We start from the raw sequence: 26,907 nt of genomic DNA, 5'->3' as shown, positions 1-26,907 counted from the left end.
GCTTGCCCCCCCCCCCCCCCAAATTTTTCATTTTGCTGGGACCTTCTCTCCCCCCTCCTCCTCATACAGCATTCTGTCATGGGCAGGCCCTCCCCGATTTAAAATCTTGGTAACGGGCCTGGTAGGAACAACGTGGGAAACATACTTTTCTTTTAAGGTTGCAACGCGCACAGGTGGAATTGAATCAACTCGGGTGGAATACTAATACCGCGTCATGGTTCGACAAGATTCGAAGTCAAATTATCACATGCTTCATGCACAAAAAATGTCGTTGACTAATGCCGCTGGGTATGGTTTTGCAAAGGCTATCGTCTTGAGCGATGGAACACAAAGTAGTACGGGAAGGCACTCTCGGGACGATGAAGAACAAGCGACTCTGCAAGGAACCAACACGTTTACTGCAGCGTGTGTGCTGAGAAACTAAGGGAGAAGAGGAGAAGAGAGCGCACGGGCAAATCAGAACGCCGAGTCCTGGTTCGAGTGATTAGTGGGCAGATAAAAAGCTAACTGCCTTTGGCTTGACTGTACTCATCGAACGCGGTCGAACGCAAGAGCCATAAGGCGGACGCCAGCGCTCCACGTTCCAACGCGTTCGATGAGTGCAGTAACAAAAAGGCAGCTCGACTTGGGTCAACTCCAAAATCGTTTCAACGAGAGCTCGGAACTGCGAAGTCCCCGTGCGCTCTGGAATCCTCCGCTTTTTTTAGATGCGGAGCATCTCTTGCTCGGGTCTATGTCCCGCGGCGTCGTGGTCCGCACTCACACTACGCATGCGCAACTCTCTGCCTTCCCTCTCTCCAACAGCTGCGCGTTACCCTCTCCGCTCTCTCTCTCTCTACCAGCTGCGTGCACTTGGCGTGCGTTCGCTTCTACTCACACCGCGCGCGCATGCGCAACTCTCCTCCTCTAGTCTTCTCTCCTTCAAGTGTGAATATAAGCAGCGGTAGCGCGCTGCGCGTTCAGGGGAGGAAGTGGCCAAGTGGGCTAACGCGAGTCAGCTCGAAGCGTAGAGCGAAAGCTTCCGCTAAGAACCTCCTGGTTCGATCCCCGCCGCCTCCGCCCGTTTCGATCTGGATGAGTTTCGTACCGACACGCGTTCGTGTGATCACTACTGCGTGATGCACGTTAAAAAACCCAGGTTAGGGGTTGTACTGCACTGGCTAAATTTCTCATCTACAGCTAAGAGAGACCGATTACCCGTTGAGGCGCATCTCCATCGAGGCTGCATAAACATAAAGAGCAAACCAATTTCTACGCGCATTCAGTTCACCGCTGTTGTGTGATGGAACGATGCTCCGCATCACCCCATGGTTCCCCTCGGGAAGATGGTGTAATTTTTTTTAATTTTCTCGGCGCATTCTTTGAATCTGGGACGACGTGGCGTCCGTCAGGCGTGGGTCGCAACAACGTCCTTTATGGCCTTCAGACGCCTAAAGTTTCCTTCACCACACATGTTGGCGAAGTCGTCGTACTCCACGTCGAAGGCGGCGATCCCTGATCCGTGGCTTTCCAGGAAAGTGTCGTAGAAATGCTCTGCCTGAAAGGACCACGAAGCCCGATGATGTGATTTGCACTTCAATCTACGGTGCCTGAAGGAACGCGTGTCCAACCGCTGTGTTGAGTCTCCTATTTCGCCAATGTACCGTAAATGGTCTCGAAAGGGCAGTAAAGTACGTCAAAGAATGCGGAGTGTCATGGTATCGGATGTCGCGATCTAGGCGGTTCAACGCAGAAGTCTCACAAAAAAGCGAGGGGGAATGCGATGGTCGTTGTCGTCGCAGTGTCCCAGTTGCTGGCTCTCCAAGCTTCCTTAAACGTTGAAGCCGGAGAGCGACCTGCAGCAGAACGAAAGTCTTCCACATCCACCACCGCAGTTGTAAAACCGCCAAGATCGCGGCCGGCGACAGCACGACCTTTCTATGACGTCATCAGAGAGAAATAAAGAGACCAGCTTTTTGGGACACAGTAAACACACCAGTCAGAAACTCGTTTCAGACACCGTACTTCAGACAAAAAAACCTGATCGATACAGTCATCGTCACAAGCATCAGCACCCAAAAAATACTTGGGCTGTGCATTTCTATTACAACAAAAAATCTCTCATTTTATTTCTGCTGTTGAATTATTTGTAATTGCACAGTAATGTTTCGGTAAAACAAACCCCGTTAATAAAAAAACCTCGCTTTGTAGACAGCATTTTTGAGGACGAACTTGGGAAATGTAAGGGTTATTTTCTCGCTATTTTGAGTATTTTGATGAAAAATATATCAGTGCCTTATTGCAGAACGTTGTGCTGCGTTTTGACGAGCCATCACAGTTTTATTACATTCCAATAAACCCAATTGTTGTAATTAATTTACTTTTGAAACTCAGTAAATCAAAGCGTTTGGCCGAGATACACTGCGTCACTCCGGCGTGTTTTAATTAGAGCATGTACTTTGGGCTGAGCTTCGCTCTACCTCTATAATGAATCACACATGTGAATATAAAAAGGTCTGAAGATTTCTTCTAAGCTATCTGCAACTCTAGCCCAGCGCTTGCCTTCTCGCGGACGAAGGGAGAACCACAATAAGGAGGACATCGGTGGGGAGTGTAAGGCTTGTTAGTGCTGTTACCTCATGGTGCTGGCCAGCCTATTCGTACTTAATGTTGTTTTAACGATAACAAAGTCGGTGCATTAAACTAAAAATGCTATTTCACTCTAAAATTCTTTCTACGAATGGACCAGTTTGTCTTATTTTTAGGTGGTTTCTCGTAGATCCTACGCTCTGGATTGCGGCCGGAGTATCAATCCGTTCTTACCGTGACAACACGGGTTTTCTGCTTGCAGAGCTAAGCTCTTGGGTGCAATCTACGGAAAGTGATTGTTTTTTTTCGAAGTCGGTGAAAACCGTTCGCAAAACGGTGGTTACAAAGATGGACGTTGAAGAATGCATTTGCCTTTTGTATGTTTAAAGGACAGCGCGACCAGAAACATGGCTGTTTGATTCAATCATTTCCAAATGACAGAATACTTGTTCCAAGATAAACACGAAATAAATATATAAATGCTTCCGTAATTTTTAAGTCCGTCTTTGTTACAGACTCACTCGTCAATATTCATTCATAGGGCAAAATCAAAACACTGAGACATAGTACACAGGGATGTTATTTTACATCATTGTGCCTGAGGGTTTAGATAATGTTGCTTTCTAATGATCTCGCCCGCATATCTTTGGCGCTTGCGATCCTCAATACAGGCAGTTTTTGCAAGGCAGATTGCGACATATTCAATACCACGAAATTTATAGGAATATTCGTTCGATAAACCAACCAATCAAATGCCGAAACCTAGCAATAATGTTATTAGTAACTGTGACGCAGATTGACCACACGTCGCAATGCAGCAAAACCGAGCTGGCGGGACCGCTAACCTCAGAGAGAAACACCAACTATGAAAACTTTGCTCTTCATGACGTTGGCGGCCACACCCTGTGGTTCACTATTTAGAGCAGTGGATCTTAAATGGGGGTCCGCGGATGTTATGGGGTCTGCGAAGGAATTCTAGGGGTCCGCGAAGCTCTGCATCATGGGTAAAGCCCGGCAATAAAAGTTGTCTTTGTTGTGGCAGCAGCTAGCGCCACGCACCTGGTGGCTGCTAGTGGGGACAGAGCGCAGGCGGCACGAGACACATGGAATGCCGGCATGACAATCTCGTCTACGGGCCACGCTGGATCGCTCCTGTTGTTTATATATTTGTGTAAATATAAACCTGTAACAACTGGCGACGAGGAGAAAGGTGAGTGGACAGTCTTGTTCTATGCCGGGAGAGACGACATAGCGCCGGCGCCATGCCGAAGTTGGAAGCATTTACTGAAGAGGGCGGGGACGCGTGGCAAGAGTACATTAAAGTTTTGGACCAGCACTTTATCGCTCACATAATGTCGGCAGACAAATGTCGTGCAGTATTCCTGAGTTCGTGCGGAAGACCGGCGATTCTCTGCTCCGGAGTTTCGCGGCACCCAGACGCCCAAATGCAGTTCCACTCATCGAAAATTTAGAGCTGCTCACGGATCATTGTGCTCCAAGACCACCCGGGATTGTCCGACGCTACCACTTCTATTGCCGAACGCAGAACGAAGGTGAAGCAATTAAGGATTTCATCGTCGAGCTGCATAAGCTGCCGGATCCATGTGAGTTCAGTCGGGAGCTAGACAACAACCTAAGGGACAGGCTCGTCTTCGGCATTCGGAGCGACCTAATGAGAAGGAAGCTTTTGGAGGAGCCCGAATCCACACTGGACCGAGCCGTACAGACTGTTTCGAGCACGAAGGCAGTGGCCAAGGGAGCGGAACTAATGACCGGCCAGGCGGCAGAGACGACTCTGCATCGAGTATCGAGAGCCAGGGAGGCGGCCGATGACTGTCACGGTTGTGATGGGCGGCACCATGAGTCTTCGTGCAGATTCCAAAAGCTGCAGTGCTTTTCTTGCCTGAAACATGCGGCTAGTAAATGTCCGTAAAAGCAAAAAAAACAAAAAATTTGGAGGACACGACGGTCACTGGCAGACAACATGGCGGCGAACGGGCGGGAAACAACGCCCGACGCACCGTGATGGCGGTGGAGACAGCGTCCGTCGACGAGACTGAAGGGACAGACGTCGACCGCCTGTGTTTATTGGAACACGGGTCGGCGGGGGATGCTGTTGTCCTGGCGCAAACCGAAGTCGTGAACGTTCTGGAACCACGGGTACCGCCCTTATGTGCTACAGTGACTCTAGGTCAGATGCTGCGCATGGAAGTTGACACGGGGGCCGTCTACTTGGTCATGGATGGCGTGGAGTTCAAAAGGCGTTTCCCGACAGCGACTCTTCAACAGTCCTACGTAAAGTTGTGGGGGTACTTGCGACAACAGGCGGCGGTTGCCGGGAAGGCTACGGGTTCGTGGGAAGGCACGCTCAGTTACCTTTGTTCGTGTTGAGAGGAAGTCCCGCGCCCCTCTTGGGAGGAATCGGGCGAAAACTTTTGGGCATGCCGCTCGACAGTCTGCAAGACGTCCACCGCGTCGACGGTGTAGAGGATTGGGTGGTGAATTCTCAGAACTGTTTCCGGAGGGATTGTGTACCCTTCGTGATCTGTTGGCCAGGATAAATGCACCTGAAAAAGCCAGACCAAGATTTTTTGGCCAAGAGCGATGCCGTTCGCACTTCCGGATTTGGTGGCGCGCGAGCTCCAGCGGTTGCAGCGTGAAGGCATCCTGAGTTAGATGCGCAAGTCGGAGGGGGCAGCACCGCTGGTTCCAGTTCCGAAGAAGGATAGAAAGATCCGGCTGTGTGGAAACTTCAAGGTTACCGTGAACTAGGTGGCAGACTTTGAGACGTACAAAGTGCCGCGGGTGGAAGAAATCTGGAGTAAGTTGGCGGGAGGTTTGAAGTTCTCAAACTTATATCTCCCGGACGCCCACCAACAGGTAAAATTATATGATGCATTAAAAGAGTATGTAACTATCAACACCCAGCAAAGACTTTTCCAGTATAACCGGCTTCCCTTTGGTGTGGCTTCGGCGCCTGCTAGGTTTCAACGGGAGATAGAAAACCTATTGGAAGCTAGGTTATCACTAGCTGGTCGTCTATTTTGATTATATTCTAGTGACGGGCGTGACAGAGGAAAAATATCGCCGAAACCTAGGAAAGGTATTTCGTCGTCTAAGGGGGTGTCCAAACAGGACACTACAAAACGCACGACTCCGACAAATCGTTAAAATTGAAGCGGACGCGCCCGCTTCAAGCCTGCTTCAATTTTCACGATTTGTTGGAGTCGTGCGTTTTGTAGTGTCCTGTTTGGACACCCCTTGAGCAGTGCAGGATTGAAGCTGAAGCGGCAAAAGAGCACTTACAGGGCGTCGAGCGTCGAGCACCTGGGCTATGTTATTGATAAGGATGGCCTGCATCCGGCACCCCAGAAGGTCAAGGCAATTGTCCAAGCACCCCAGTCAAAGAATGTATGTAAACTACAAAGTTACTTGAGTCTTCTTAACTTCTATCGAAGTTGTTTGCCGAACTTGTCATCTGTGCTGCATCCGCTGCACCAGTTACTCAGGAAAGGAACATCTTGGAAGTGGGTCGTGAGCAAGCGGCAGCATTTGAAACCAGTAAGCATTTGCTGACGTCTGCTGACGTGTTGATGTATTACGATGCCAAGTTGCCGATGCTACCATGTTGCGATGCGTCGCCGTACGGCATTGGAGCAGTGTTGGCACATCGAATGCAAAGTGGTGCTGAACGACCTGTGGCCTTTGCTTCAAGGAGATTAACATTAGCAGAGAGGAACCACAGCCAGTTGGACAAGGAGGCTCTGGCGGTGATGTTCAGGGTTCTGAAATTCCACCAATACGTCTGGGGAAGGTTATTTTAAGTGTTTACAGATCACAAGCCATTGTTGGGTCTGATTGGGCCCGATTGCCACATTGCGCTGCAGAGTCCACCCCGGGTTACGCGGTGGGCGTTAACGCTGAGTGGCTACAATTGAATTCAATTCAATTCAATGTTTTACTCAAACAACACACATCAGACATTTGTCTAGGGGGCCGTCGCAAAAGGCAACTAAATGCCCGACGAAACGCCGACCCCCCCCCCCCCCCCCCCCCGCGCACATCACTCAGCGTGGCACACATGAAGGCAGAATAATGAAAAGTTGCGAAACGGAAACAACCATTTGAAAACCATAAGCACAACAGTGCACACGGGATAGCACTGTATAAAGGTCAAGAAAATAACAAATAACTTACTTTGATAAAAGAAGCCTAAAACATGACACAGCAGATATCATAACACTCTAAAAAAAAGAAAACGCAGCCACTCTTGATATAACAGAAAGTACATGTTCATGTTTCTTTTTAAGGCCTGAACTGATACACTGTCTTCGAATATAGCCATCAGATCAGGATGGTCATTTAGAAGGATGGGTATTTGCATAGATAGTTTTTGGTTGCCGTAGTTTGTACGTACTTTTTCTCTTGTGCAGTTTGTGGATCTAAGATTGTAAGTATGTTCTCTCCAAAGGTACTGTTGAAAGAAGGCTGTTGGCTCGGCCTTTATTCGATTATAGATGATTAAAGATAATTTCTTTTTTATAACATTTTGCAATGTTAATAACTGGTGCTTTCTGAAAAGCGGAGCAGTATTTACAAGCTGTCCTTGAAGTCAGGTGCCAGTTTGGGTAATGTAGACGCCCTGAGTCGACTGCCACTACCAGAAAGAATGTCGGAAGTGTCAAGAGTCCTAGATGTATTCATGGTCGAGGGGGCGTATCCAAAGGTTCTGTCTGCTCCAGAAGTGGAGGCGGCGACTGCCCGAGACCCAGTGTTGGCTTCGTTACGTACGCGTTGTGAACAGGGGGTCCTCCACCATCCGGAGCTGAATGGCGGGCATTTGGAAACCGCATGGAGGAATTCTCGGTGTCGAACGACAGTGTGCTTCAGGGGAACCATGTGGTGGTTCCAACTTCGCTGCGAGCGGCAGGGTTGGATATGTTACACGAGAGTCACCTGGGGGTGGAGAAGATGAAGCTGGCTGGTCGAACGCACGTGTGGTGGCTGGGCATCAATGATTATATCGCGGCCAGAGTTTGCAGACTTGCAGCCTCCCAAGTGTATCGGAAGGCGCCACGGGCAGTGCAACAAACACCGTGGCCATTCCCGGAGCGTCTGTGGTCACGTCTCCATGTGAGTTTCGGGGGACCTTTCAAGGTGTCTACTTTTTGGTGTTGGTGGACGCGTTCTCCAAGTGGGTGGAAATAGTCCACGTGCCGTCACCGTCGTCAGAAGCTACGATGAAATGCTTGAGGTCCATATTCTTAAGCGGAAAGCTGCCGGATGTGATAGTGAGTGATAATGATCCCGCATTCACAAGCGCACAGTACAAGTTGTTACTGGATCGTAATGGGGTCAGGCCAATACTTATCCCTCCATACCATCCAGCCTCCAACGGTGCCGCAGAAAGGGTGGGACAGAGTGTGAAAGAGAAACTCAAGGAGTCTGAACCTGGGGATTTCGAGTGTCGGATGGCCAGAGTGCTGTTCACGTACCGGACAATACCATATGATCTTACTGGACGCACCCTAGCAGAGCTGGTCATGGGTCGGCGCTTGAAGACAGCATTGAACTTATTGCGGCCGGATCTTCGGGGCAAGGTGCAGTTCCAACAGTTGCAGGAAAAAGTATACATATACCTGTTAGGCACGAGCAGAGCCGGTAACCCGGCCAGGAGATGCTGTTTGGGCCAAGATTTTCAGGCCGGGGCCTCGTTGGGTGCCTGCGATTGCTGGGGCGACCACTAGAGCATCCTCGACCGAGGTTCAGCTGACAGATGGTTTAGTTTGGAACCGTCATGGAGACCACCTGCGGCACCAGGTTAAGGAGGCTGAACTAAGGGATGACGAATCGAGAGAGCCTATGCTGCAGTCTATCAGGCAGCAGCTAGAGGAAGCAGACGGGGCAGCTGCAGATGGGTAGGTGGAGCTGACGAGCGACTTCCAGCCCGGCATCCCAGCAAAACCAGGGGTGTGTGTCAGCCCAGCCGGAAACTGTCGCCCAGATGTTCCTGCAGCTCAAGAGTCCCCAGCACTCCAAAAATCTACAAGAGTCCGGAGGGCGCCGCAGCAATATTCGCCATAACCCCGGACTTGTAGTGGAAGGGTGTTGTGGCAGCAGCTAGCGGCACGCACCTGGCGGCTGCTAGTGGGGACAGAGCGCGGGCGGCACGAGACGGATGGGATGCCGACAGGAGGGTCTCGGCTGCGAGCCACGCTGGCTCGCTCCTTTGTCTACATATTTGGGTAAATATAAACATGCAACAGTCTTTTTTTTTAGATCGAGAAGTCATGTTCCAGTTCTTTGACGAGTTTTATCGGGTGTATGTCAATTAGAGAAGTCTACTTTACACTAGCCCTTAGCTAAATCCTTTTTGTAAATCATTATTTTAATTAACCTTTACCTTTCCCCTCCCTTCACCACGAACGGGGTCATCCATCATCTCCGCGGATCCACAAGGGGTTCGCGAAACACCGAAGGCTGAAAACCACTGCTTTAGAACATTGGTGCCAGGCGCAGCGTAAACACTACGCTGCTTCCGCTGCCCTAAGATTTTGTTTGCCGCACACTATGACGTGCCCGGTAGACAAAGCGCGCTCGCTCTTCGCAAAGCTGCAAGGTTTTTAGCACTTAATAAAACAGATGCCCCCCCTTCCGAACACGTATTATCATCTTCTTCGCAATCGGTTTTCACTTGGCATCGCCGTTTTTTTGTTGTAGCCATATAAATGCGCGCCTCTTCTTGTGCGCTCGTTCGCTGACCGAAGTCTGAGAACCGCTACATTCGCGACTCGAACGTTTGTTGTGACCAAGGAGCTATGCAGGCATGCTAAAGCAGGGCTATGCAAAGACGGCAACCTAGGGACGTATTCAGGAAGTAATATCAGAAGACGGTAGGGTGTCTCACAATAAATTATGCTTTATACACATTTACAGATGTATTAACATCGTCCAAGAGCACGTTCTCGCTGTGGCTTGCTGCTCCTTTTAAAGGTGTCATATTTCCCCACTTCCCTAGATGATAATTCATGTAGTAATATTTGCAGCCAATGGAAGCGCAGTGTCAGCTTCCGAACTCCGATCACCGCTTCCAATCCCTTTCCTTGCACACAAGCCCACTGAAGACACGCTGAGGACTTTAGGATTGAGGACACAAGGCCCATTAGCGCCTTGTGAACCTTGCGCTCGCAGTTTCCGCCTTAGCGCCTGGACTGATGACTAGAAGGCTTCCGAAAGCGAAAGATATTCCGGCTGATGCCCCAAACGTTCTCCGCTGTAAGAGGCTTAACTCGAGGACTCTGTTCCGGTGTGTCGGGGCGCGACGTTGCAGTCATTAGCGGCTCAAACGGCCGGTCACCGACTGTCAATGCGAAGGGCAAGTTCGTCTGCTTCTTGCGCAGGGGGTAGCGGTGACATCAGAACGCCGAGCTCTGATTGGCTGATTGCGACCCCCTATCTGAGCGTCGTCTGCTCCTTTGCAACGTCGTCTGCTCGCAATGTCGTCTGCGTCTGTCTTACCTTTCCTGCGACTTTCGAAAGCGCAGAGGCCAGATTCACAAAACGATCTTACGCCAAAACTGTGCGTAAGACAAAACTTAAGAACAAATTCGTATTCACGAAACAAAACTTTCCTTAAGTTTTGCGCAGGTTACGACGAAATCCTACGGCAGCTCCGAAGCTGCCTTACGCACTTTTTACGATCAAATCAGCATGGCCGACAGCGTTGCGGTCGCGACGACCCACGGACGTTTATTTTTCTACCTGCGCTTCTGATGCGTCCCGACTTCAAGCAGCAGGAACAAATTAAGAAGTACTTGAAACAGACCTTGACGAACAAGAACGCTGGATCCACAAACACCCGGGAAAAGCTCCAACGGCCACGATTCCACCGAACGCGACCAAACGATCTGGGCAGTTAGGCCTAGCAGGCACTCCGCGACTCGGCCACCGTCTGCCCACGACCGGCTGGCGTGCTGAATGGAATATGCCGCGCGACCCTTGTGAACCCTTCCCGTATTATACTTTGATCGCTGACCTCAATTTTAGATTAAGAGGTCAATTTCTTCCTCTTGTTATCTCCTTGTTTCCCGAGGCCACGGTGACTCTCTCCGGTGAAAAAGCGGTGAATCTCCGACAGACGCAGGAAAGGTAAAGCAGCCAACGCTTTGACTAGCAGACGTAAAGCAGACGGCGTTAACTGCACCAACCCGCCGACGCCGTTAAAGAGTGAGGGGTCTCGCCGCACACGAATGGAGGGAAAAAGTATTTGCGAGGGAACTTGCGGGACACTAACACGCTCACTCTAGGTATAAGCAAACAAACCTCGGCGCCTCGGGACACCTCGGCAGCGAGTGCTTTGACTTCCCTCCTTGATGCGCGTCTGCTAGTTGTTAGACAAAAACAACGTACCGCTCGAGTCATTTCGTCTGCCCTCTAGGCGAAGTCGAGTTCGCTCCGAAAGTCGCAGGAAAAGCAAGACAGACGCAGACGACGTTGCGAGCAGACGACGTTGGAAAGGAGCAGACGACGCTCAGATAGGGGGTCGCGATCAGCCAATCAGGGCTCGGCGTTCTGATGTCACCACTACTTCCTTTCTTATGCGCAGAAAACGAAAATGAGCCCACTTTCGAGGCGTATAGGAACCGTGCGGATCTAATTCAAGCCCCGACCAGGGCGCCCCTAGCGGCAAACGGGTCCGTTGCATCGGGCATCTTCTGCCAGTCGCTGCGTTGGTTGTGCGTAGTAGTGGGTTAGCGCTGTAATTTCTGAGATGGCTATTCCGCACCAAGAAAGCCGCAACAATTGCTGCGTGGTCGGCAAGATCGCGCACGGCACGAAGTACTACATCGTCCCTTCGAAGCCGTACGAGGCGGAGTACTGCGCGACCTGGGTACGGCTTGTGCGTCCATACAGGTTAGTGGTGTTTCTTACCTTTCAGTTCGCGCTTTGTTTAAGCTGCTGACGAATAATACCATCAACTTTTTTTCTCTTCTAGCGACGATGGAACAGCATCGACACCGACGGAAAACTCTAAAGTATGCAGCAAATACTTCACCGGAATCGAGAAGCGGAATGCGGTCGCCCTCCTAAGCCTACCGTTGGACGTTTCCATCAGCCTACAGGAAGATAGTAAAGAGAATCGCGGAACGGCGCGAAAAAAAATCGCCCAGTTATTGTCAAGCCGATTCAGAAATAAACGTTCATAATTACCGCAGTCCACTCAACGCCAACAAAAATTTTTTGCGGGCGCGCTTAATTTTGTTTGCAGAGTACGGCGCTCGGTGACATCCACTTGTCCGTCGAAACGGACCTCCTTCACGTCGCACACGCGGCCAGATTCATGAAACAGTTTTCTCTTCGTCATATTGGCACCACGGAAGAAGCTTTCTGGATTCGTAACCGCCTTAAACCCCGTCGTAATCACCCCGGGAACACTGTCCGCTGTGCTGCTAATCGCCACTGCTTCCCCCCGATGATTCTGCACCGGCTACCGAAGAAGCTTTCCGGATTCTTAGTCGCCCACTGTCCTCTGTGCTGTTCGTTGCTATTACTTCGCGATGATTCTGAGCCGGCGGCACCGGCTTCCGTAGGAACTTTCCGAACTCGTAACTGCCTTAAATTCCGTCGTAATCACGACGGGGACACTGTCCGCCGTGCTGTTCGTCGCCATTGCTGCCATGATGCTCCTGCGGCGGCTACCGCCAGGTCGCGGCGAACAATAGGCGACCGCCGCGACACGGCCGGCTTGCTCGCTTCCTATGGGATAACACCCCCTTCACCCCCGGCTCGGAGTGTGAAAGGGAGGCGGGAGAAGGTACCGTGACCTCCACAATGCCTGCCATGACGCTCCCCTGCCGCCATTGAGTTCATCATACGTGGAGAAGTTTAACAATTCTGCGCTGACCTGATGAGTGCCATGCTTCCCTTGAAAAGGGTTCGTCGGGGATCAGCACAGTATGGACGTTGGCGAGGACGGGATCCGAAATATCCGAAGAAGTGTGACCTTAATGGTGTATTTGCACGAGAGATCTTTATCCCCAGAGAAAGCCGAGTACGTCATAGAGCTGAGAGAACCAAACGGCACGAGGAGGAGGAGGCAGTGCAGAAAATCCAAGCGAGCATCCACACGACGGAGTCGCATGTAGTTGAGTCGCCGGAGTTTTTCTTTTCGCAACCCTGTTGGCGACTTTCGGGGGCTCATTGAACAAAAGGCAGGGAAAAATAATAAAGAAAATACACCCCACACTTCGGCCTGCTGCCGACTTTCGGGGGCTCGCCGAACAAAAAGGCAGACAAAAAATAACAAAAAAAAAGGCACCCCACACTTCAAAGCTATTGATCATTATCCCTCCCTAAAAGCAGGGGGACAAAAGAGGGGGCCCGATCGCTCCGACGGATACCGACGGAACGGCGGATATTCTGTAAGCCTGTCACAGACTCTCCTCGGATCCCCGAGAGCATTCCGCGACCTCGGGGGATTTGCGAACATTCGTGACGTGGGGCACGTGACCTCAAAACTCGATGACTTTCATTCTTCTCCTCGAGAAGAAACTCCGTCGCGAAAACACGCCATTACTCAGGTCCGAAGAGGAAGGCATAGCGGTACAAACACTGCAAGCCACTATCCCAGCACCAACAAGTGCTTCGCAAGACCCAACAATATTTTTGACAAACCACCACACCTAATACTGGACATCTTCCTCACTCACCATTCAAGCTCAGGCAGTGACTAAGCCCTTTAAAAGCAAAACATGTTTTCAACCAGGAATAGAAACGAATGTCACGGTATCGTGCTTTGAAATAGCCAGAATTATAAGAACAAAATAATAATTTCCGAGAATGAGACAGAAAATTAACTTTACAATTTAGTACCATCCAATCATAAAGCTCGTACACCTCTTAAACGCAGGTTATCAGCATTCCCGTTTAGCTTTCCTTTAGTATACTTCATTTCTAACGTTTTCTACCACGAAGCGAGAGAAACCTTATAACACAACGCACTGCAACTCAACGAGACGCAATACAATCGGATCCCGTGAAAAGAAAACCTATTCAGCAAAACCAATTTTTAATGACGTTAATATTGAATTATGCAGTTTTCTGTATGTCTGTTTTTCTTACCGTTTTTTAAGGAAGCGGTGATTCTGCTCACTGAAAAATATATACTTCTGGAGTACATAATTAAAAATTATACTTTACCCTGGTTTATCTGGCGCTTTTGCGGTTATGGAACAAAAATAAACATATATTTAAAACTGCCAGGCTCCAGTCCTGCCACGTTCGCTGGCGAAATCATATCAGTGGTGCTAAGTCTCAAAAGAACGCAGTTCGGAATGCTAAGTTCAACTTCCTCATACTTAAGTTCCTCATGCTTTACTTCCACCAATGCTAAAAAATAATCTACGTCAATTGTAGAATATATTCCGCCACCGCGATAGGCCCTCAAGTTTTTATTAAAAACACTTACGAAACTTTGATCGATGATTATATATATGCTAAAATGTTGCTGGAGGTGTTTATTAGGTCTTTTTCTAGTACCCCCATCATTCCAAATCCAAGCTATCATGTTGATTATTTCCCCTTTAATGGATTCACTCATCACTTCTCCCGATAGCGTTCTGAGCATCATAAATAATTTTATGCCGTCCTCTGCGGCTTTAATGAAGAAAATTAACTCAATTTTTTTTTTAAATCAACAAATCAATTTTTATTGTAATCTTTGCCCATATTATTCAGCAATCATTTGATGCAGCACTCATAAAAGACAACTCGAAAATTTGTAATCTTATTTACTTGCACAAAGCTCATATTAAGCCCGTTCCCATCAATTATAGCCCCATCTCACTAACCAGCGTTCCCAGGAACGCTTTTTGACATAATATTTACGCAAGTCGCTATCTTCGTAGAATTCAATTAACTTGTTTTCCCAGCTCAACACGACTTTAGAAGATATTTATATTGTAAAACTCAACTCCTGTCTATCACCAGCGACTTTTATTCAGATTTTTTTAGGGTGGCCAGGAGGGCTGAATATTTCTAGTTTGCCAAAGCGTTTGTTAAGATAGGGCACCGGCGTTTATTGCTTAATAAAGCTTCACATCAACTCTGTTTTTGACTGCTTGGTATCATATCTAACTCATCACTCGCAATCTTTAAAGCGAAATGGTACGAACTCCGCCGCACCCTTTTCTCCCGAAGTACCTCAGGAGTTCGTTCTGAGACCTCTACTTTGTTATTTAAATCTTATTAACTTGCAAGAGGTGTTTTTTTAGAGCGCAGCTCTTAGGGGCCCGTTTCCGGCTTGAGCGGCGTCGGCGTCAGCGTCGCCGCCGCCGTCGGCGTAACCGCGCGGTGTGCATTATGGGAAATGTCTCATAATGCACCGCGCGAGCCCCCCACCGGGGTCACGTGACCTCGTGGGGGGGGGGGGCACGTGACCCCCCCCCGAGGTCACGTGACCCCCGAGGTCGCGTGACCCCCGCCGATGTCGCGTGACCCCTCGATGACGTCATCGTCACTGATGACGTCACCGGCATCCAAATTGTCATCGTCATCATCACTGATGACGTCACCGGCATCCACGTCGTCATCGCCATCATCACTGAAGACGTCACCGGCATCCGCATCGTCATCGTCATCATCACTGATGACGTTACCGACATCCGCATCGTCATCGTCATCATCACTGATGACGTCATCAGTGACGTCACTGATATCGTCACCGGCATCCGCATCGTCATCGTCATCATCACTGATGACGATGACGATCCGACATTCGCATCGTCATCATTACTGGTGAAGTCATCAGTGACGTCACTAATGACGTCATCGGTATCCGCATCGTCATCGTCACTGATGACGTCAGTGATGACATTATCGGCATTGGGGGGTCACGTGACCCCCAAGGTCACGTGACCCCCCCTGGTTAGTTGAACCCCCTTCCCCCCAGTACCCTTCCGTCCTCCTCCTCGAGAGCTGCGCTCTAATTCGGCGTTACAGGGAGTTGTAAGCGGCTTTCACTTTTTTTTTTTATTTAATCAAACACTTTCCTTTCGACTGTGCTATTTATCTGCAATATTTCATGATTTTGAGTAAAAGGCATTATATGACCTAGATTCCATACTACACTGGTGTGACCTCTGTTCAATGGCGCTCAATATTAACAAATGCAAAATAATGCGCCCAACAGGTAAGCCCAATTTAAATTTTGTCTTAGTACAATTAACGCACCGTTAGAACGTGTAGACTCACACAGGTACCTGGGCATGATTTTAAGTGCTGACCTTTCCTAGGAACTTTATATTAACTATATCACTAACAACGCAAATGGAAGGTTTGGCTTGCTCAAACGTAAAGTTACCTCTAACCATTATTCTTAAAATTAATTCTTTACGTAACACTACTTAGGTCCAACCTGGAGGATGCACTTTTCGTCTGGGACCCCTCTATCAATTAATTTACTGATTCACTTGAAGGTGTTAAGAACAGATATGCATGCTTCATGCTGGCCAATGATAACTGCACCGCAAGCGTAACGTCAATGAACGACAGGTTGTTACTCCCCAGCCTAGCACATTGTCCAACAGTTTCTTGCATATGTCCTTTTGCTGAAATCGATCACCATACTTCTGAGCTCCACTCACAAGAAATTATCTCCCCTTACTTTGTTTCAACACTATTGGATCGTTGTTACAAATTCGGCGTCCAATTGTGCCACTCTAACATTTAATATGACTCTTTTATTCCTAGAAATTCCAAAGACTGCAACCGCTTACCCGCATCGCTCACATCAATTAGCGACCTCGCGCTTCTTTGTACATCTATTAGCAATTTCATGTCCTCAGGTTTTTAGGTATTATATATTTTACTTTTTTATATTAGTGTTCCTATTGTTGCCACTCCCCTGTCTCATGCATTGCGCCCTGAGGGCTGAATAATTAAATAAATAATTAAAAAAAAAACAAAAAAACACCGGGTTAAGCCGAGACCATTCGGCTTAGCCAGAAGCATTCTCTATTGACTTCCGCGCCTGACGTGCTACGGGGACATAGGGACTCCAGGTACTTGGACGAGGTTGAAGACTTGTCAAGCACCGCTCCAGCATTCCCTCGATTATCTTCTTTTCTTTTCTTACTGTAAGACTGAGGCGAGTTTGGCGGCTTGTCTAGCACCTTCTTCACGATGGATGACTCCGTAGAGCTTTTGTTCCTCTTATTCGCGATGCTCTGTTTCGAAGTTTTTTCATCTAGCGTGGGTTTCACTGGTGTCGCCTTCAAGCCTGTTGCTCGGAGACCGCTTTTGATTGACGGTTTCTCGGGCTGGATGTGCCGGTGTTTTCTTTTCCCCCCCTCGGATCTTTTCGGTTGTCCAGCTTCGGTTCCTTGATGTCACTGGTGCGTCTCTTGCTCTTCCAGCCACTATCGATTGATTGTGTTTGCCCTTTGTCCCCTTTCCCCTTCTCCAGGGAATATTTTCGTCATTCTTGTGCAACTCGTTTGCACATTTGCAATAAATTACCTAATAAGCATCAATTGATGCTTTCTAGGGATGGTTATCTTAGCGATCTTCATCTCTAAGACCAGACAACAGCTTTTGCTCTCTACAGTATAGCTCCTTCATGTTTTTGTGACCTTGTTCATTGGACTGTTCCGGACCAGATTGAATGTCAGTGGCCCAGCACAGTATTTGCTTCTTGGGCTCTCTTTAAAGCAGACGCGCCAACCATGTAGGCACCTGAATTTTCAATGTCAAGTTTGCCGGTCCTTGAGAGCGTCGATTTCTCTGATCACTTCCGCCTCGGATCTTTGTTTGTCAAGACTTGGCTCTGCCATGTCGCTGCTAAGTCCCTTCCTCTCAAAGCCACTGTCTGTCGATATCTCCCTGGTATTATTATATCCACGATTTTAATATCTCAACTTCGGCGACATCTTTCTTTTGCGGGACTTGTATAAGTCAGAATTCCTATGGTACTCTCCGTCAAAATGTCCCGACCAGTTGGAGGACGCTTATCATGTGCTGGCTCTTCCCCGGGTGCCTTTTATGTTAGGACGAACACCTGACATCATTCTGCGATGACGACGAAGTTTCCAAGAGATTCTGCTTGAAATTGTTTTTTTTCCGGCCTGGTTCGCTCTCTGCTCCTGCTGTGTCCCTTCCTCTTGCAGTCTCCATCGGCTGGCAGATCCTTGGGACAGGTTCTTTTCTGCTTAGTGTTTGCCTACCTCGACGGCAGCTGCCGCTGGCTGGAATTGCGGTCGTCGAGCTTTCAGCAGCGCTTTTTATCAGGAGCGTAAGGGCCAGATAGTACGACGCTGAATTTTCGGTGCTTCCACTTAGAAGGCTGGCTGGAACAGGGCGACTTTTCCCAGAGTCCCTGACTTTGGTCTCCCTTGCTCAGCCTGGGCTCGAAGGCGTCTGTCTCCCCTGGATTTTGTGGTCTCGCAAACGCTGTCGGTGGATGGGTCATTGGAATTAGTGCTTCTGTGCTTCCTCTTTTTCCACCTTGACAACAGCTCTTTTTGGCTTGATGCATTGCGCCTCCGATGACGCTGCTCATCATAACCATTTTGGGCCAGATTAGGAAATGGTGTCCCTGCCCTGCCTCTTCTCGTTCTTGGGAAAAGAGCTCAAACAACATGACTTCTCCGATATCCGCTGGCTCGGAGTTCGCTCGTCCCTCCTGGGCGTTGTCTCGGAGTTCTTCAATGAAAAAGGGTTAACTCCAGGACACTGTCAGCGGGAAGTGAACGGCCTAGCCTCCTTCCAGGACCTGTGTCGGGGCACGCGTGACGCGGGATATATTGCCAAACATTACCGGATCAGACAGCCGACCGCCAACTGTCAGTGGGATGGCATCCCCTAGCCGGGGGTGAGAAGGGTGCAAGATGATAAAACGTGCCCTGTCGAAAGGCCTATCACAAAATGCCCAATAGACAAGTGGGAATACTTTCGCAAATCTAACGACCTAGAGATGGCAAGGCGTTAGTTCTAAGATGGCGGCTGTGTTAGACACGGATTTTTAGTGCGCCCGTTTGCTGAAAAACGTCCGAGAACTGGCGCACAAAAAATCTGTCCCTGACTAATTAGCTATCATGAAACTACCACCGTGTCATCCGCAGCGCGTTAAACGTTTGAATATATTACTATTGGTATTACCTCACAACGCCAGCCGAGCCAAGGAAACGCTAATATCGCTATGGGCTCTGGTTCTCGCACCAGGTGTCGAACGCCTAATTTACTCTTGTTTACTTTCCGCACTTTTCATTTTAACAACTAGGTCGAAGAGCCATCCGACACGAAATTAAGATATTATCAATCCTTCAATCAATTCTGAATTAAATTAATCGCACTTGAACTCAATGTTCGTTATCGCACCGCGCAGGATTTACCTTGGTCTTGAACAATTTATGATCGTCATACATGATCAGGAAATGAAGCGTGGAGTTTTCCTTGAGCTTCGACGAGTCCGCTGCTGAATCCATCTCTGGCCCGATGTCATCGGCGCACGCCTGCAAAGTGTGAAGTTCGTACACGCAAATTAAGCAAGGGAAGTACGTGCCTAAAACGTAGATAACATTATTAGTCTTGTGCGAAAAAAGGCATTTCAACTCGGATGTAATTCGGATCCCTTATTGCGGTGGCGTCGGCAGAGGGGGGTTTGGGGGGCCGAAACCCCTCCCGAAATGCCAAAGCTAACCCCCCCCCCCCCCCCCCCCCAACGGGGCCCGCTCGCTCCCCTGCTCACGCAGTCTGTTTTGCAAGAGGCACAAAGCAACGGGGGAGCACGGACCATCTCCAACTCATAGGCTTTCGGAAAAATTGTTTGTGGGGTAGAAAAAGCTCAAATCAATAAAATATGAAATATTTCTTAATTCATCTTTATTCGATGGGATGCGGAACTTGATCTCAGATATATAGAGAACGGATATTTCGAAACATTTGTGGGGTGAAGGATATCCTCACTGAAATACACAGTTCAATCAAAACAATGTGAACATAATAAAACGAACACACGGTGATAATATAAAATAATGTCAGTGATGTAAAGAATAATAAATGAATTGTCAAAAAAAAAAAAAACGATCGCACTGTAAGCAAGGGGTGGCGCTGCGCTCACGCACACCTTTTGTGATCAGAATTACGTGCTTTCGACATAGAATATACCGCGAATAAAAAGGTAACTGCGACTAGTTATATTAGAATGCAATTTACAGGTTCTCTTTATCATCTCATTCATGCCAAGCGCCTCCACATTAAAATGAAGCCGCCTGCGTTCACGGAAAAAATATCCCGGACGTCCTCCGCTTGAAATTTAATGTCGCGGTGAACATTCAAAAACGCTATACTTCGTTTCAGCTTAGGTTCAGACGTAGCCGATGCTACAAGTGCCAGCTCCGGGCTTTCAGCACCCCTGCCAAACACACGCTCGAGCAGTGCAAGCATTGTTTGTTCAGGGCCACGTGTTCACGCCTGTAGCATCGGCTGCGTCTGGATTTAAGCTGAAACAAAGTATAGACCAAGCAGTCGCTCACTCGAAGTGGACGCTCTCAGGTATGTTTTCAACCGTCGTAGTGAACGAGCGCTCAGCTTCCGCCGTTGCAGAGCCACTGGGATTTTGAGGAGACGATGGACGTTCTGAAATAGGGCCTCCGAACAGAGGGCGACCGCCTGTGACGGGCGCTTCACGTTTCTTCCTCTTGCATTGGACGCCTAAAATTTCCCTATTTTAGGCGAAGTTTCCCTTACTTTGCGAAAATCAGCGCTCACGGATATGATGAAGTCCGTCTCGCTTTCTGCTGTGTATGTCAATGTGGCATTCGATGCAATTCCTTATTACTATTAGCTTAATCTGTTCGTTTCGCGCAACATCAGAAACTTGTAGAGACGAGCCTTCATATATCTCACTACGCACAGGCGCAAGGCTATGTCAAGTTCCTTTCAACGTTCGGCGTGTAGTTTCTTTGTGGTGCGTACTGTCATTTCTCCGAGTGACGGAACGACGAGTTCGGACTGATGACTTCTCCTCACTCCGAGGATATGCTGCTGCTGTCTTTGGACCACGCTGCAAGACAAAACGGCCAGGCGAAGATAACACTCTCTTTCCTTCGGCATCTGGTTCTGTAGCACGAATTTGTTAAACCTTTAATAGATAATAGATTTTGGTATTGTGATTGTCCAGAATTACCTTCGCCCTAAATATGGGCCCTGGTGTTTGTGCGTGGTGTTGGGACCGAGCGGTTGTCCGGGGACTCGGGGTACGGCAGGGAGCCGAGCCAGGCCAGGAGCTCATGTGGGGGCCGGACTCAGGAAGGACCAGGGAGCAGGAGGGGTGTCTCTTATATAATATAACTCTTTATATATACATATGAACAGGTTACATCAACTCAAGAACACTTGAGAACACCAGAGAACACATGCTGCTCATTTTATAAGGTCCCCTTTCCCTACATCCCTAGTAGGGAATCCCCAGGGTTCATTGTTCGTAACGTCCAGGCGCGCCATCTTCCTCTCTCTCGCACTGCAATACACGACGCTTACACTGAAGGGCAGACGACCTTGTTCACGGTGTCGCCTGTCAATCTCGTTGGTCACCGGCGCCATCGCGGTCCGGACGGGCAAAGATTCCTAATTGCAGGCGTCTTGATCTCCGTGCGTAAAGGGGATAATCCCATCGAAGCTCGAAGCTGGGGGAGGACGCAAAGCCCCCTCCATTGTCGAGGGCATTCCACGGCTGCCGAGGTGCCGGGCGTCGAGGCCAGATCGAAGCAGGAAGGTGAGGGCCCGGAAGGTAAAGCCCGATGACACTTGCGTGGGTCAGCCCGATGATCCCTCGGAGAAGGTCACGTCGTCCCCGCAAACCAAGGTGCGTTGGCGACTCCAGGGCGCCTCTCGCTCTGTCTCCGGGCGCAGCTGACCGTAGCCACCTGGCGATGATGCTCTAGGGCGTTCACCCGTGCCGGTCGGTATGGAACGGCAAGGTCGTCTCCTGGGCCCTTTCGCAACAGCTCCTCCACCGCCAGGAAGAGTGCCTTGTTGAGGGGGAGCAGTCCACACTGGTCCCTTGAAGACGCGGTCTCACGGCTAGGCTGGCGACTGAGGTCTCCAGTCTGGCAGTCCGGCGGAGTGACCGAGCGGAACATAACATTCTCGTTCTGCTCCTCAGAGAAAACGAAGAAACCGGGCCAGATTATCGACACTACGGCTGTAACATCACCACAGCCGTACGACACACCGCACGACCGGGCGACAGGCGGCTGATAACCGGCAACGCCTGCCAGACAGCGCGGGACATCGCCCATAAAGGCAAACAGCAGACTAGGAACCAGCGCAGTCCGGCGGAGTGACCGAGCGGAACATAACATTCTCGTTCTGCTCCTCAGGTGGGTGCATTTCCTTTTTTTCTTTTTCTCCTTGCACCGTACACTCCGCTGGACTGCGCTCTCCCCTACTGAGTTATGTCTGACATCGAAGAGAATGTTTGCTTAGCATGTATGAAAGAAGTTACGGGTGATAATCCAGTGTTAAAATGCGCAAAGTGTAACAACCTGTTCCATATTGGGAAGTGCTCGAGTGTCACCAAAAAGGCCAAGAATGCAGTAAATCCGCTGACTTGGCTGTGTACAACCTGTAAGCTGAACACCCAACGTCAAAGACAGCAGGGGAATGACCAGATTGCACAGGCCACTGCGGAAGCTTCAGATCACGGGCAAGCGGCTATAATGGCACAAATAGTGCAAACAAACAAAAAGATGACTGAGGTTTTAACTAGGATCGAAAACATCGAAAAAAAGCTGAATGTGCAGTTTGCGCAACACGACACTACGATCCAAAAACTAGATAATCAGGAGAAAACCATTGAATCTATCGAAAAATTAGCGAACTTGCTATCTGAACAGTATGACGATTTGATAAAAAAGATGGACTCACTAACAACTGTCACGAACGACCTAAGGAAAATAACAAAGGAGATTGAACAGCTTGCATTTGGCAATGACGCGCGAATAAAAGACCTAGAGTGGGCAGTTAAAAATATGGAGCAATATTCACGAAGAAGAAACATTGCAATTCATGGGATTTCCCCACACGTGCACGAAGACCTGCCAGCAATTCTAAAAAATCTAGCAGCGAGGCTCGACCTACCTTTTCCAGAGCCGGATAAGATCGAAGCCATGCACAGACTAAGAGCGAGAGATGATAAGATTGCCCCGATCATTGTCCGATTCAACGACAGATCGGAGAGGGACCGGTGGGTCAGCAAGCGTACCGCGCTAAAGGCTGATCATATCTTCATCAATGAGAACCTGACAAAGCTGCAGAAATGGTTGTTCTGGAACGCAAAGAAATGTGCAAGGGAAAAGGGATACAGCTTTGTTTGGATGAGAAATGGAAAAATACTGGTCAGACAAAGGGCAGGATTGGCAGTGATACGTATCGACAGGGAAGATGATTTGAACAAAATCCGATAAAATGGCCACATGTAGCACACTTAACGACTGGAATAGATATTTAAAAAATATAGTAGCGAAAGAGGGAAAGGAGGAAGAACAGCTCCTACATGTCATTCAAATTAACATCAGAAGCATTAAAAAGCATTGGGATGAACTTAATGTATACCTTGCTAGTTCGCTCGAAGATATCGATGTAATAATACTAACTGAAGTCAACGTTGAGGCCAAAGCACCGTTACCGTTTCATATGGATGGATTTCATTCAATTTCAATTCGTGGAGAGGGCAGAAAGGGGGGAGGAATATTAGCTTACATAAAAAATGATTGGTCTTCAGATCGTGCCGAGGTGTTTATGAATCATGCAGAAGTTCTTGTCTTTACTGTTCATAGGCCTGAAGTGTCATTTACGGTAGGTGCGTTCTACAGACCACCCAGTGGTAATCTAAACTTATTCTACGATGAGTTCGTAAAACTCTTGAACACCTTTAATAATAATGACCATGTCGTATTAGCTGGCGATTTCAATATCGATGTTATATGCCGCAGCAAAACCGGAGTAGAAGAATATCTTGATATATTGTCGAACTACGGGTTGGAAATTATGATTGACGGTTGCACACGGGAAGAATACTTAGGTGATAAAGTAATAAAAACTTGTATCGACCATATAATAGTGCGTACTTGTACCTTAAATTTTGTAGCGGCAATAATACAACAAAAAGTAGCCGATCACTACTTTGTCGCTCTAAAGGTTATGCGTGAGGTCGAAACCAAAAACACGCCGGGAAAGCAATACAAAGAAATTCTAGTTAATAAAAAATTAGACAACAAAATGAAAGGTTATAACTGGATAGCTTTACTGCACCTAGACCACCTAAACCTTTACAAAAGAGTGATAGAAATATTCAAGGGAATATATGACAGCTCAATTAAAAAAAAAGACTAGAAAAGCGGAAGCCGGGAGCTGTCTGGATTAACGAAGAAATACTAGAATTAAGTTATGAAAAAAAGTAGACTTTGGAATAGATGTAAACAAACCCCCCAAGATGCAACACTAAAGGAAGAGTTCAGGTAGATACGGAATAGAGTGACGGCGAAGATTAGACTAGCAAAGAAGAGATTTATGTGACACAACTCCGAAATTCTGGGAAAGACCTAAGGAAAACGTGGAATATTGTAAATCAAATAATGGGAAAACCACCTAAAGACAGCGTTGACGAATGTATAAAGAAAAATTTTGGGGTCACCGATTACTTTACCCTCAGTAACAATTTTAATAATTACTTCGCTAAAGTTGTACAAGACTTGCGTCGGCCAGTAAACAACACCACCGAGACTGCAAAGCCACTGTCGAATGTATCGAACTCGGCATACTTGCCACTAATAACAGATACAGGCTTAGAAGATATAATTAACAGCATGACAATCGTAAAACCAGCGGGATATGACCAACTAAGACCACGAGATATAAAAGTAAACTATAACAACTTAAAACATGTTTTGCTGGCGGTAATAAATGGAATATTAGAGACCGGAATTATACCGGATAACCTTAAAGTTGCGATAGTTCGGCCTATTTATAAAAAAGGAGGAAAAAAGGAATTAGGCAACTACAGGCCAATCGCTCTCATGTTCGTTATCTCGCAGATAATGGAAAATTTTGTTTTAAAAATAATGACCTCCTTTTGTGACAAATATTAACTAATAAGTAACACCCAGTATGGCTTTCGGCAACAATTAAGTACGACGCTTTTACTTGAAGACATGACAGATTACATGAATGAAAGAATAGATTCTAATAATGTAGTACTTGCAATATTTCTCGACCTGAAAAAGGCATTTGACACAATTGACCATGTCATATTACTACATAAATTAGAAAACCTTGGCTTTCGAGGGCATTTCCTAGACTTATTTAAAAATTACTTTTCCAACCGGTCGCAACGAGTTAAGATAGGAAAATGCATCAGTGACGCTGTGCACACAACCTGCGGTGTGCCGCAGGGATCTGATTTAGGCCCTATGCTTTTTAACATCTACATGAACGATCTAACCTTATTACCTCTGAAATCTAACCTCTATCAATACGCTGACGATACTGCATTAGTCCTGGCAAATGAAAATTATGATACGGCAGTCAAAATCATGCAGAGTGACATCAATAAAGTAATGAACTGGCTTTCTAAAAGCTCTATATTTGTTAACATTAAAAAACACAACTAATCTGGTTTCGAACGCACCAAAGGCGTATTAACCTTACAAAACCCATCTTCTTGCATTCAAGTCAATGCACCCAGTGCTGTTGTACGCCACTTTCATATACCGCTCAGGCGAGATATCTACGCATGTATTTTGACGAGCATCTCTCTTGGAATTCCCATGTACAGCATCTAATAAATCACTTACGAACAATATCATCCTATTTATACAGATTACGGAACGCCGCGGATATTAGGCTAAGACGATTAATTTATCAAATGTTAGCAGAGTCAAAACTAAAATACGGTATTACTATCTATGCATCCTGCTCCAACTTCAAAAAACAAAGAATGAATAAGTTAATGAAAAGGATGGTGCGGAACATCGCGTATGGAACCAAATTTGAAAATATGGTGTTTGAAAATCAGCTGTCAGAACTTGACCTGTTGACAGTAAATAAACTGCGCAAATTTGTCATTCTAACGAATCATTACTTTACATCCGAGTTCAAAATAAAAACCATCAAACAAAGGCAATGGAGAAAAACGGAGAAGTTTCAGATACCAAAAATATACACTAACCATGGAACTAGGCTCCGTAAATTTTATGTACCCACATATTTCAACCAACTTCCTGAAAATTTACTCAATCTCCACTCTTTAAAATCTGTACAAAAGGAAATGAGGAAATGGTGTATAAAGAAAACTGAAGGCTAACTAATCGTTCTCATGAACTCATCTTTTTTTTTTTTTCTACTGCGTATTTTTGCGTTCTTTGATTCCCTAAGTACGATACTCCAGTTACTTCTAGATTTCTACCTTGACCAAATGTGTTTTTTTTTTTTTTGCATTGTGTATTTTTCCTTTGCGATACCTTATGCTTGCTTTTGTCGTTTCTGGGTATCATGACTGCTCTTTTGTTGTTTGTAAGTATTTGGCACATGCTATTTCCTTAGTACTGTAGGCGTGATGTCTAAAATGTAACGAATATGTTTTGTTTGTTTGCTTTGTTTCTTTTGGGCTTCAACATTGAATAGATGTTTGAAGAAAATGTTTGTAGGACTGTAAAAACCAAGTACCCGTGTAAAACTACTTATTGTTTTAGTGGACTGCCCGTTCTCACGCAAAAGCACGCAAGTGCTTTTGTGAGACGGTTTTTTTGTACCTTGATGCGGATCTGTGAATAAACTATTATTATTATTATTAGTCCAGGCTTGAGTCCAGACTGGGAAGTGGCAGTAACAAAACCCACAACAGCGAACCACACTCCGCGTAGGCAAGCACCCAGCACCCAATCTCTCCAATCCGCCAGACCAAAACGAACAACAAAATAAAATGCCTCGCGAAAGTTCCGTACTATATTCTATCAACGCAAAATACGCACAAACAAACTTATTTTTCTCCGACAGGCTGCTCTAGCGAAAGAGTCTTTTGTAGACCAATAAAAGCCCTCTTACGCTCAACCCAAAATAAAACGGATTCCCGTGAAAAAAAAAAAAAAAACACTTTACAAACCGGAACGTAACTCGCATAGGGTATATCCCTATTCAATTCGATCACGTCCTCCATAATGCAAACTCTACTCAGGAGAAAACCGCTTCAAAGGAACTTTAGCGCCAACACAACGAGCTAAAGCCGAACGAAACGCCAAACTCGGACTCCCGAAAAAAGAAAAGCTAATAAACTTGCCGAAT

General features: G+C 47.4%; 1 protein-coding gene across 1 annotated transcript; it reads right to left on the bottom strand.

Annotated features, from left to right (window-relative positions):
• Positions 1-1,387: 1,387 nt before the first annotated feature.
• On the bottom strand, positions 1,388-26,782 carry LOC115332705. The gene is made up of 3 exons (XM_040212584.1): positions 26,729-26,782; positions 18,957-19,151; positions 1,388-1,537 (listed from the first exon to the last, which is right to left on the bottom strand). Exons 1-3 carry the CDS (start codon positions 26,780-26,782, stop codon positions 1,388-1,390), a joined length of 399 nt encoding a protein of 132 aa, XP_040068518.1.
• Positions 26,783-26,907: the final 125 nt, after the last annotated feature.

This window comes from Ixodes scapularis, unplaced genomic scaffold, assembly GCF_016920785.2.
Source record: "Ixodes scapularis isolate PalLabHiFi unplaced genomic scaffold, ASM1692078v2 PGA_scaffold10__122_contigs__length_95168666, whole genome shotgun sequence".
Classification (NCBI taxonomy): domain Eukaryota; kingdom Metazoa; phylum Arthropoda; class Arachnida; order Ixodida; family Ixodidae; genus Ixodes; species Ixodes scapularis.
This window is presented reverse-complemented; position numbering and strand designations above follow the sequence as displayed.